A 13,358-nucleotide genomic window follows, 5' to 3' on the forward strand; every position below is an offset into this window, starting at 1 on the left:
ACCCTTGTTTTCCCTCTACAACAGTGTGAGACTCCGATAACATCACGTGGAAAATGAAAACTTCCAGTAAGGCTACTAATTGAGTGGCTCCACAACCTTTTAACACACTGAGTGGATTTATTTTTTCCACACACACCTTCTGCATATTAGCCTAAATTCTGTGATATAATGGCACAATTTAACATGCCATATGCTGCTCATTTCAGTGTGTGTTTACATAATCTTAACAGCGTTTAAATTTAACCTCAAATTGCTCCGTTTTGGGTTGCAGATCTGCTCCACAGCCGGACCTCACAAGGAGATTATCAAACACTTTCCGCACCGTCCCACCCTCCACTAGGAGAGTTTGGCACAAATTGTACGTCACAATCCTGAGAGGCTGCGACTCGTGTTCAGAGCAGCGGAGGCAGGTCAGGACTTCTCCCTATCTGCCACAGTTAACCTCATTGCATCGGTGTCGGACGACTTTGGGGAACGACAACCACGGACCGTTTTTGAGACATTCCGGTTAGGAAACCCAGCTATATGGGTCAACTCATGGTCCAGAACATCAAATGTTATCATGAAATGAAACTCAGACAGGTTTTAACTCCAATCAAACCATGGCTACTGATGCTTCCTTATACACCTGCTGCAAAGATTCTGATATTTACGGATGTTTTTTTTTATTTCCTTTTTCAACAAGCTAAATGGTAGATTGAACTAGGTTAGCAACATAAAGCGTCATTTTAGTGAGGAAAACATACAATTTAGTATCTGGCTGCAGAGGATCAGCCTATAATCAGATTAATTCAACACCTCATTTCTTCCCTGGGAATCCTGCAAGTCTAAGATCCCTGTTAGTGATGATGAACTCCCACCATGTCTCCCATCAGACCAGGTGAATTTTCTGCTACTATATAAAGGATTTGGCCTACTAAATATCTGCCATCATACAGTTTATAAATAATTCACAGCTGAACACATCTTAAGGCACAAAGACTGAGTGTTTACTTTCTCATGTCTAATTCATCTTGTGTGAGTTTACTGTTATCACAGATTTTGAAGCGCTTTCACAACGGTTACCAACATCAGTCGGAGGATGAATCACTGACTCTATGAGGCCCTGCGTCCTTTCCAGTGCAACGAACGCATTCAAGTTAAAAACGTCATTTTTTTCCCCAACAAATGTGCTGCAAATAAATGGAAAAAATGGATCTGTAGTTGCATATTTCAACAAAGTACCATGGTATTTACTTCTTGCAGGATAAACTCTAAACAGGAGGTGAAAAGTTGAAAGTTAACTTGATGAGCAGGCAAACGGGAAACATATATATCCCAGAAAGACTTGGATATTTGTGTATAAACCAGGTTACTCAAGGAGACTTAAGTAATTTTCGAGTGCAAAGTTTTTTATCCCCAAATGCATCAATATATTCCACATGGGCTGTGGATGGCAAACGCCTGCCTCCTCCAGAGGCAGTGTGGACTTCAGGCTTTTAAAGAACATGGAATGAACTGTGGAGATGCAGTTTGTGATCAGAATAACTTGCTTTCTTAAGAAATGCAAGCTGAGTGCTCCAGATCGAAGACAAAAGGAGCTTCAGACTGTCGTCAGCAAGAAACTGCAGAGCCAGGGTCTTTGATGGTGCGCCGTTGTGTTACTGCGATGTCAACAGGACAGTGCTGTTCATCCTGGTCCTCCATGACCACCGCCCAAGAGTGTGTTAAAGCAGTTCCCTCATGCAGGGCGGTGGAGTTGGAGGACCAGGATTGAGAAACAATACCACAGGATTTTACATATTTTATGCTACTTTGAAGAAATCCTTATTGTTATATATTTTGTTTTATTTTTACTTGATAGGGACAAGCATGCTCCATGAATGATGGCACATACTGCAGCATTTTAGCCAAGGCTAATTTTCAATCCCCGTCCCAAGTTGGGTTTTTACACAGTAAGAAAACATACACAGATTACATTGCATTGGGAAAATTAAAAGTTAAAAATACAAATAAGTATATATACACCAAAATGTTAAATTACTTTCCAGAGAAGTTTGTGCTTTTTCCAAAGAAGACAATCTAAAGCAGTTTAAACATGAAGCACGATCACGTGCTTCTAACCTATTTTCCTTTAAACTCCCCCTTCATGCAACTATGTCAAAGTCGAGACCTCGTGCAGAAACCGTGCTTGGTTTCATGTCTCCATTATTAAGCTTCTTGCCAGACATGTTCTTACTTTGTTCCTCTTTTAGAATCATTTTACGTTGTAATGAACAGCTCAGCCACAAAAACATGATTTAGTTCAACAGTTGTTGATTTTTCAACACCCAATAGAACAGTGGGGGAGGGGGGGGGGGACTGGTCTCTCCAGGTCCAATCTCTCACGGTCCAAATAAATGAAACCAGAACTATAAGCTAAACTTAGCATGAACCCAACTATGAATAAAAGTAAATTAATCAGCACTTAAACTTACTTGGTAACTGGAATCAGAGAGCTATTCCTGTTCCAGCCTCCATACTCAGAACCTTTGTGGCTCTGTTAGCTCAGAACACTACAATATTTTATTTATGTGTTGTTTAATTGATCTGTGCTCTTCTGCTGCCTGCCTCACCAGACTTTTCTCAAAGAGGAGATTTTAATCGCAAAGAGATTTTTTTTTTCTCTTCTGTAAAATTAAGGCAAAATAAATAAATGATCGATTCTGGCTGAGTCCTGTCCTAAGATCAAAGTACCAAGACTTTATTTGCACAACACATTTCATGTACAAGACAAGTCAAAGTGCTTAAAATCAAAGATTAAAAACATTACAGGAAGCTGCAAAAGAATCATTAAAAAGGAGATTTAAAATGGACTTTGATAAAAACAAAACAAATTCTCTTCATCTTGGAAGAAATTTCACTGATTCTTGTATTTATAATGACCAAATATTTATTATTGACACCAGTCCCTCATTTTTCACCTGATCAGATTGAAATACCGTACCATACCATATTTATTCATAAAGCACAAAGAAATGGATCGTTTAAAGTAACCTGACTGTTATGATGTGATGTTTTCTGTGTTCCAGTTTCCTGTTTTATTTTGTAGTTTTTCCCTGTTTCCTGTGTAGCCTTTGTTTCTTGTTGGTTAGATTACCTGCTCTTGTTAGTTCATTCTTTTCACCTGTGTCTTGTTAAGGTCTGTCAGTATTTCTAGCCCTCAGTTCTGTTGTGTTTTCTGGGTCATTGTGTTTGAGTTAGTCCCTGTGCGTCTTCATGTCTCCTGCGTTCTGCCGTCTGAAGAATAAATCCTTTAGATTCTGCATCCCTTCCTCTCTGTCTGCATTTGGGTCCACACCTCAGCATCCACCCCAAAGGAATAGTTTAATTTTTGATGTATGTGCTGCAGCTAAATGGAATTATATGTGATAGATTACAGGGGGGGGGGGGGGGGCACTGTTGAAAAGGCGACATAATGTTGAAAAGGGGCACCAGAAATCCTAGCTGCGCCCCTGCTGATAAGAATTTGCAGAAATTTGGATTAAAAATATTTCCTCAAGACCTTCAACACTCTCTCCCCCTCTTAAATAAAAGCCAATAAAGTCATGCAGATCATGTTTGACTTGATCCTTCATCATCTTCTCTGTTTACTGCCAACAGCTTCCAGCGGTGAGGCTGGAGAGAAGTGATGCTGTAGGGGGGTCCTCAGCGCCGAGCAGGCACGAGCGTCGGGCGAGAGCGCGCGCAAAGGAAGGGAAGGGAAGGGAAAGGAAGGAGCTGAGGCAGATCAGTCATCAGCGGAGCCCGGGACGGCGGATGAACGGAGCAGAGCGTGCGTGTCACCCTCGTCGTTTTTTCCCAGCAGCTGCAAGCGGCGGCCGGCGGCCCCGAACCTGCCCGAAAATCATGCTCAAGCTGGTGTATCTCCTCGGGATGTTGTTCTGCAGCAGCCACGGTAAGAGATGCAAGCCCGAATATATATATATATATATGTGTGTGTGTGTGTGTGTGTGTGAACCTGCAAGCTTGGTGACTTTGTGGACAAGTTATGTGCCATGTTGATGTGCGGGAGGCAGAGAGAAGTGGAAGCGGAGAGAGGTGGGCTGTTGAAGTGGACCTTGTTTGGTAGTTGGAGCACGTCTTGCAGGGGCCACAATGCGTTCTCCCTGAAAAGGGGGATTATGATTGGGTCCTTTTATTAGGGGCGAGACACACACTCTTCACTCCTTGGATTTTTAAAAAAAAAAAAAAAAAAAAAAAGCTCCCCTGTTTATTTCCCACAGCCGACAGTAGTTTCCTGAATGTCTTCATGATGCTGCGATGGACTGATGAGCAGAAAGAGCCGGCTGCTTTCTGGTGTCATTTCTCCCAACTTGAAACGGCATCACTCATGAAAACCTGCATTTTAAGTGCGGATCCTGAGCTGGATTTGCTTAGACCACCGCCTTCCCACTCTGTCCAGTGCTGAAACACCCCTCCACCCCCCCCACCTTCCCAGTCTGCGTCCTGCGCGCCGGCGATGATGGATGATTTGTGATCCGGCTTCTCAGTCGGAGATGCTTCTGAAAGTTTGGACATATGGGCTGTATTTGCTGCGACAGAGTGACACCTCACTGTTAATTAGCATTTACGTGCAAAGCTGCACGCGCGCGCCCGTGTTTGGCACAGAGAAACGTTGACTCAGCTGTTTATTTATTTATTTTTCCCAATTTACGCATTTCGGGTCTTGCATTCACTGTGGGGGAAAAAAAAAAAAAAGCAATTTCTCAAGCTCCAAATGGGCAGATTATGTATTAAACACTAAAGAGCATCACTGTCAGATGAAATGCAGTCAAACAAAGCAGGTTGTGCCAAAACTATCCCTCCTGTCTTATCGCCCTGGTGGGGATGTTACACTCCTTACAGAAAACAGCTCGAGATTCAACAGCAAAGTTTGTTTGTTTCTCCCCCCCTCTTCCTTATTTTGCTGTGTCCACACACTCGCTTCCTGGCGCACAACGGCAGATGGGGGTAGAGGGCTGCAAAGTAGCGCCAAGACTGAATCCATGAGCAGCTGGTCGTTAAAGCATGTTGCATGCAGATATAGACCTGCTGAGGTGCCTCACGGTTCCAAAGTCGCAGTAGAAGTAGATGAATCTGAATGGCCTGTATGATAGAAGCTGTGAAGCTGCGCCTCTTCTGGAGTAAGGTGCACTTTGTTCTGATGCTTTTAAAACAACTCAAAGCGTAGTGAGTGAGACCTTTGTCCCACAGAGATCATCGTCCTCTTAACATTTCAGCATGACAGCAGTGTAATGGCAGCTCACTTCTTGCCTAGTTTAATCAATAAACTCGTGGATACTTGTGTGACAACTGAGAGGAAGATGAAGAGGATGCGTTCAGAGCAGCGCTGCTTCTGTGAATCCTACTTTCATTTATTATTAATCCCACCGAGGTCAAACAAAGACGCATACTACTGTTCATAAGCCTTAACTGGAATATTCATTTCTTTGTTACTTACCCTTTGTTGCAGAGCTGTTACACCATCTTGCCAACCAATTTCCAATCTTAATGTGCTTTTTTTTTTTTTTTTTTTTTTTTTTGGCCATTGCAAAGTCCTCTCAACTTGACTTGCTAGACAAGCCTTGCTGTAATGTGGATAAAAAGGCTGCTTGAGAGTTAAGGGGGACGCGGATGAGTCTGAATTGGATGCTCAGAGCTCGATATCTTTTATCTACGCAGGGCATTGGAACAGACACTAATCCATCGGTGAAAGGGCTCGAACAAGAAAGAGGCATTGTGTTTGCTTTCAGCGATTGGTGTCAGCAGGAATCGGCTGTAGCAGGTGCCACAGCCCCTACTACACTAATTCTACATATATCCTCCTCTCTGGCCCCGTCGGCTCCTGAAGGAAAACATTCGCTTTTGAACTCCCGGCTTAATGTCTTTCCCTGCAACTGTGTCTGCATCCTTGAAGGTTTATGCATTTGGGTGTTACAGATACTTAGTACAATGAATTATATGCTTGCTTGGCCTCACTCGGGACTCGCCACAGCCATGTTAAGTGGCGTAATTAAGATATTTTTCTGTATCTCTTGGGGGGGGGATGTCAGTGGCTTAGGGCTTAAAAGATTTATGCCCCTGTGCTTAAGTGTCTCTCATTGCACCCTGAACCCAGGCTTAGCATGTTTCAGGTTTGCTTACATCCAGTTGGGGTTTATGTGCATGCTCCTGAAATCAAACGTAGATACAATGCACACACACACACGCGCACACACACATGCTTAGCCAGATGTGTACATTATGCTCAGCTTCATACTGCACAGGTCGTCATCACACCAGAAGAAAAGCAAACACGTCCAGTCTTGCAGGAAGTCTTTTTTTCCTATGACGATCTACATCCCAGAGGCTTCCTGCCATGCTTACAAATTGATCCCAGAACAATGATTTTGATCAGTTCTTTAGGTCATGCAACACCAATTACAAACTCCTGCTAATGATATGCAGAGCTCTTGACCTAACAAATGGCCTGTGTCTTTTTTTTCCTGGAAGGTGAAATTGATTGCATCATTTGATTAATAGACTAAGAAAGAGAGCCCACATGCAGAGAGCCCATACATATATACATATATATATGAAAATGGAATCGCTCCCCCGAGGCAGCTGCGTATGAGACATCAATTTAAGGAACGGCCAGAGTCAGCAGGGCTCGGAGTTGTACAAAGGGCAATCTCAGTGTTATGGATATGCTATTTATTTGCCTGCAAGCTTTTGATTCCTTGTGCGCGCCCTTTAGCTCTTGATCTGCCGAGTTCAGGCCCTAAGCTTTGAATTTGTACATCGTGTGTTCGACAAGTAGAGAATGTTCTTTTCCAAACACCTGGATACTCCAGAATAGCGTCTGCGCTGTGGGGTTGTTGGCTTGCTGAGAATGAAATGAGATGGAAAGGAAATGAGAGAAATGAGCATTTTTAGATATGAAGCAGCCACATTTCCTACCTCCTGTCTCTGTATTTTCCAGTCTATTTCCAAACACCAACACTGAACTATTAAATTATCTAATAGCTTTTGTTTGCCCAAATACCTGCTTTCAGCAGTTCCAGGAAACTCATTTCTCTTGAGGAAGCTCATAAAGTATAGAAATCCACACACACAGCTCACTGAACTGAAGCCCAGGCCGAATGCCAACAGTGACTGTTAGCATGAGAAAGCCAATCAGAAGGGCTGCAGACAACCACAAACAAATGCTCAACGATCAGAAAGGGGTTCAAATAATGATGGACCAAGACTTAAGAGACATAATAATGAGTCAATCAGATCCTTGAGCTACAGCAGAGCTATTTTTACACTGCAGATCTTAGGTTAGATAAGGAAATGGGACAAATGGAAGGACATCACGGCTTTACAGGGAGCTGAGGAAGGTTAGGTTTTATTTGCTATTAAGGCCACTATATACTGCAGCAAAAACCAGGGGCATGCCGATTGCCTGTCTTGTTCTTCTGGTGTCACACAGCCTCTGCATTGTCAGACCTCCCTATTTTCCTCACATGCTTCAACATGTCAATTCAGCATCTCTTAGAGATTTCATTCATTTAGGGTGGTTTATGGCTTTTTGTTTTGGCACGGCTGTTGCATGAGTCGAGTTAAGCAGCAGCATTTCTTGTATTTTTATGTCCTTGTTAGAAGTACTTCTGCTCCTCTCTGTCCTTGACAATGTCATCCGCACATGCAGCTTCAGATAGTTAAATCAAATCAAACTTTATTTATAAAGCACTTTTCCTTCAATAAAATATAACACAAGGTGCTGTACACAGGTAGTATGTCACCGCTGGCACCAAGAGCAGATAGACTTGTTTTAGGACCGTTGTTTTACTTTGAGTGTGCTGAAGGGGAAGGATTTCTGTTTTCAGTTCTGACCAATCGATGAGCTGGGTTTTCGTCTTTGGTGTGACTATTTTTAGTTTTTCTTTCCAGTCGGTGGTTGTTTCAGGTGATAACACCACGAGTGTTGCAACTGCGTGACCTTGTCCAGGTGGTTTGGCTGCTTTCACACTGCACTTTTATGAACTTTACCTTTAGAATAACAGATTGCCTTACTCACTTGGGGTGTTAAGCGCCCCCTCCACCCCTGTCCCCATGGTTACCGTTGCTACGCATGGCAAGCTTTTTATCCATCATTTTACCCTTGCAAAAATTTCTCAGTGGTTTTGGATAAAAAATATTCCAAAGGAAATAATTTTACATTTCTGGGTAAATAGTTTGGAAACATAGAGAGAAGTAGACAGAAAGTACAGCAATATGTTTTTGAGATAAACATTCTGGATATCATTGGTCAGTGGAAAAACATTGATGAAGGAGACATTAAAATCGACTTGAAGGTTCAGCATTCACATTGCAGGACTCAGCTATCCACACGTCTTGAACATTTATGTACAGAACAAACGTATAAGAACAGCAGTGTTTTTGCATTGCATGGTAGGTTGATATATTGTTTTATTTCAAGCTTTATTGTATGACTCCCATAGATGTTGGTGTCTCTGTTGTTTAAACCCCAAAATGCTAAGAGAGGACTGTGTTAGATGGGTCTCTGTTTGGCAGCCAGTGCTACTTACTAGTTTTCTTGTGATATATTAGTTTATCCTCAAGCAGTACACAGCTACATTTCTTTAAAGCATTGTAACTTTCAAATAATGTTCTGCTAGTCTTGTAACTAACAACTGTGTGCTAGTTGGAGTTAGCATGTTAGCTTGTAGCAAACATTGTAGTTTTTTATTATCTTAGATTGATTAAGCTGGTGGTGGGGGATTCTTTCTGATTTACTTTTAGGTGTTGGACAGGCGAAACACATCACAAAATGTTCAGGATGACGTTCTTCGGACTTGCAAGTGTTGTACAGGCACCGTTTTGGCATTTTGCCGAGGAAGAAAAAGCTCTTAGTTACTGTTGCTAACGTGTGATTAGTCAGTAGCAGTTCAAGGGCAGGACTTGGCGAGGAGACAATACTGAACACTGAACAAGAAAAAATGTCTTATTGGTTAATACAAAGAAATCTCTGTTTCCACCACATGATCGCGACATATGTTGCTGCATCAGATCCATGTTTCTAAAAGAGCCTCTACCTCATTTTCACCACGCATGGAAATTAGATTTTGAGGCTCCTTTCCTTTAAATATCATGAGGAATGACTCCTTCCATGAGAGTCTGTATGTTGACAATATTTGCAGCAAGATGTCCCCATGGTTAACTTTGTACTGACGACACAATACTGAATGTCCCGCCCTCTACAAAATCTATACAAATCAAGTATAGAGGGTGTGACGGGAAATCCTCTGGGAAGTTTATCTGTAAGTGCCAGCATCTCTCTGCTGGCCATTGTGGTTATTAACAATGTGTTTGTAGAGTTCTGCATTTGCAAATGTCCTTGAATGGGATTTATGTTCATGGCTTTCCTGATATTTGGTTGTTTGCTCTAATGGGTAAAAAGGGCAAAAAAAGGAAATGATCAAAAGACTACAAAGAGAGAAATGGCCTGAAGAGGAGCTGTTAAAAATGCATAAGGAGTGGTTTTCTTTGTTTTTAAACTCACACACTGAAACATTACGTCTTTTAATCCATCCACGTACCTTCAAGTTGCTTTAATCTCAAAGTGTAATGAGCTTAGAATAATTCATATTGACAAATAAGAGACCTGTATGGTAAATATGATCAAGCTAAGGTGATGAATGATTGTTTTGTAGTGAAAGATAAAGCGTGAGAGGAGAGATGAAGGTCCAATGACAAGCTTTAATTGGAAAATATTTGGCATATTATGAATAAACTCTCTTATTTATGATGCAAGGTGCAGAAACACAAGCCTGTTCAATAATCCGTCTGCCAACGTTGTTCTGTCGTCTCTTAAATCGCCCATTTTATCATTGAAGTGACTAATGTGCTCTCCGGGGAGTCTCTCCCAACCAGAAGCAAGGAAATGCAGATACACGGAGCAGTTGGGGTCCTTGTGCAGGAGGAGTTTGGCACCGCTCATTAAATTCTCCACTCTCCAATCCCAGAAAGGGAAAATTAGAGCAATGGGAAGATTTATGTGGAGAGAGGAAGAGATTATGTTTAAAAATTCATTCAATTCCAGTGAATCTGATAGCATCTAGTTAAATTGCATTGCCAGAAATTGAATCAAACTATGTAGTCGCACTGTGCCAAAATTAATAAAATGTAATTGAATCCTGTCGAGATGGAATCAAATTAAGGCAGACTGATGTAACAGGAGGAGGCAGCTGCTTCACTTCGCCGTGTGCTCCGTTGGGCTCATCCACTGTTTTACATTAGTTTGCTGCTAGCCAAACAGGAGACCCTTTGGCTCTTACCTCTGTCTGTCCTGCCAGTCTAAATACCATTCTAACTAGCAGGCTAATAGGCAGAGCCAGGATGCCAAGGTGACAACAGAATCAGTGGGCACGCTGGCTCACTGACAGATGGATGAAGGAAAGTGGTTGCCCACACTTCCTCTGCTCTGACTTGTTTGTTGCTTACTTTCACTTGCATTCATATTCCCATACTTCACAGACCGCCTCTCCAAAGCGGTTCCACTCAGGGGACGCAGCGCTGTTGGTCAGGGGCTTCCTTTTGAGTTTGAGCACTAGCAGGCGTGATTAAACGAAGAACAGGGGAATGAGGGGGGGAAAAAAATGGCAGGAGAGCTCCAGAACCATGCCAGCTTGTGCTGTGTGTTTGGAGTGACCCACTTACATCATATTTATAACCACATTAAAGCCTTTGGGTTTGCTTCAGAGTTGGCTGACATGAGTCATATGTGAAATTTAATTGAAGAATTATTTTCATGACATAATGCATTCACAGACAAATGAAAGGAAAGCAGACAGTCTGGTTGGCAGGAGGACAGACTGTAGAAACACTGGGGTTGGTGTCATTCACTGGTGTGTTGGATTGTATCCTGACATTCTATACTATAAAACATCCACTGCTAATCTCAATAATCACACTTTTGAAAGTTGATACAATTATTTAAAGGCAAAGGAGGGCAAAGACAATCAAAATAACTATGATGTTTGTGTATGAAATGTACACACAGAGATGCTAATCTCTCATGAAAAACACAGACGATGCAGGAATATGGCTTCTTAAAATTTGCTTAATTATACAGTTTTGGAGGTTGCAAAAGCTCTTGAGATTTACTGTTTGCTTGTTTTATCTAATAGACATTATTGTCCAGTTTGTTTGCTTAATCAAATGTGTCTATTCTCTGGTAAAAGTAGCTTAGGCTGCTTTGGAGTCTGGTAGTAAAATTAGCAATACTTTTGTTTAGCACCCTGTTTCCACATAACATTATATACATAGGAATAAGCTTGCCCATTCATTCCCATGTGAGTCTTCCCTCTGTGTTACTGTTGCCTTGAAACTTAAAATGAATAAAATTAATATTGGATTTCAGAGAAGCCATGCTGTGTTCCAAGATGTTGGAAAAACAAATAAGCTAACAGGCTAACAAGGTAGTCCCTTGACTATTTTGACAGTAAAACTACACGCCATCTTAAATATATATTTTTAAGTGACATGCTTAAAGGTATTTTAAATAAGAGTGGTAATGAAATGATGGATACTGTAGCGTATTGTGTATTTAGCGTAAGATCTATCTTCATATTTCATAAAATTTCATATAAAAGTTGGAAATTAAGCTTAAGTACTCATTTATACTTGTAATTTAATATACATCTGGCATTCTGTCTGTCCTCTGCATTCATTTTATGCAGATTTCAGTCCGTGTTTAGGAGGTTGCAGATTTGTAGCCAAATGAAGCAATACCACCAGAAATTATGGGGGCAGTATTGCACAGTGTAGCTCGCATGCAGCCAGAGAAAGAAACAAAGAAGAAGAAACCATGAAGTTTTAATGGCTACAAACCATTACTGTCTTCATTGCCTCTTTCAGTCACTGCTGAGAATGTACATTCACATCCTCCACTGTCGCCATGTTTGCCTTTGTGTGTTGCCAAAAACTCATATCAGAACTCACAAGTGTACTCTGAACTCTGCACTGCCCTTTAGTAGATGCATTGCCTAACAACCATGCTAACTGCAATGTTTGACAAAGATTTAAACAGATGTATCTATTTATCAGAGGTGTATAATCCAGGTGCTATAAAATTAAAGTCCTGTCCAGCAGCTCTTCCAACCAGTCACTAAACCAGCTGAACTTAATCAGCTCAGCTGCAAGGTAGATACGCCTGTAAGTGAAAACACCCATTCTATAGGCAAAGGTAGAAAAAAAAAAAAAGGCAAAAAATGTTACTCTATGGCATCTGGATTATAAAGTAAAGGAAGCATAAATACACTTTAAAATCTTAACTGATTCTCATGCATGGACACCACTTGCTCAGTTTATCTATATCAGAGACACAAACATGCACATAACACCCAATTTTTAGATTAGTTTTTTACATATCACCTTTTGGAGCCGCAGTACACAAATGAAACCATTAAATATGTGCTTTTTCTACAAAATGTGAAAATATTTTCATAGAAGAGCATCAAATTAAGAGAATGTAGCAGGCAAAGTGGAGGACGGGTGCCAGCCCAGTGATGGATGAAGTTTGAACTTAGACGGCCGTAAGATGGACGGATGGCAGGACGAGCCAGCTGAATGACAGATTAACGGACAGCTGAATGTGCTTGCATTGACACACACTACCATAATGAAGAGAAGCCATCCTTCGGCAGCCAAAGAACAATATTTTTCTACTTCCTCCTGCTGGATGAGGGCCTTTCGTCAGTTATGCTTTAGTTATGTCAGCAGCAGAGGCTGCAGAATGGGGTCCATCACTGTAAATGAGAAAAGATAAAAATAAGGGTGGGGGGTAGCAGACACTAATGAGGCTCGGGCTTGCGGACACACCTATCACTGCAATAAGAAACCCCAGGAAGTGTCTTCTATTACTGCAAGCAGTCTCATGCATGCTGTGAGTTTGTTTGAAGTTTGAGGAAAGAAAATTCTTGAACTCTGAAACGTCATGCCGACTATTCTTAACCCGAAAGGCAGATTTGGTTTCAGCATTGAGGTCACTGATATCAATGATTGGTTAATAATTCCAGCAGTCTCTCCAGCATTGACTGTTTACCAATAATTTGTCAAACTGTGTGCCTTACAACCTGTTTTAAGGAGTGGCAAAGTCCACATTAGGATACAGGAGGTGTAGCAGTGAAACAGCACGAATGGCTTTGATCCAAGAGATCTGACTTCAGCTCCTGTCCAGGGCCACTGTGCTGCACTTTCTCTCTCTCTCTCTCCCTCTCACTGAAAGTAACTTAAGAGACCAAAATCACTTGCCTGGGGTTAGGCAAGTAAACGACTTGTTCAGAGATGGGGGAAAATATCAGTGCTTGCCTTGGAATACACCCTCTTGTAGT

General features: G+C 41.6%; 1 protein-coding gene across 1 annotated transcript in view; it reads left to right on the plus strand.

Annotated features, from left to right (window-relative positions):
• Positions 1-3,777: 3,777 nt before the first annotated feature.
• ncam2 (neural cell adhesion molecule 2) overlaps positions 3,778-13,358 on the plus strand; it is a gene marked incomplete at both ends in the record, with an annotated part of 361,006 nt that continues 351,425 nt past the window's right edge. Inside the window, one exon of the mRNA XM_079263891.1 lies at positions 3,778-3,916. Within this exon, the coding sequence (XP_079120017.1) occupies positions 3,778-3,916 (139 nt within the window). The remainder of the gene's footprint in view (positions 3,917-13,358) is intronic.

Source organism: Telmatherina bonti (assembly GCF_933228915.1).
Source record: "Telmatherina bonti genome assembly, chromosome: 24".
NCBI classification, from domain to species: Eukaryota; Metazoa; Chordata; class Actinopteri; order Atheriniformes; family Telmatherinidae; genus Telmatherina; species Telmatherina bonti.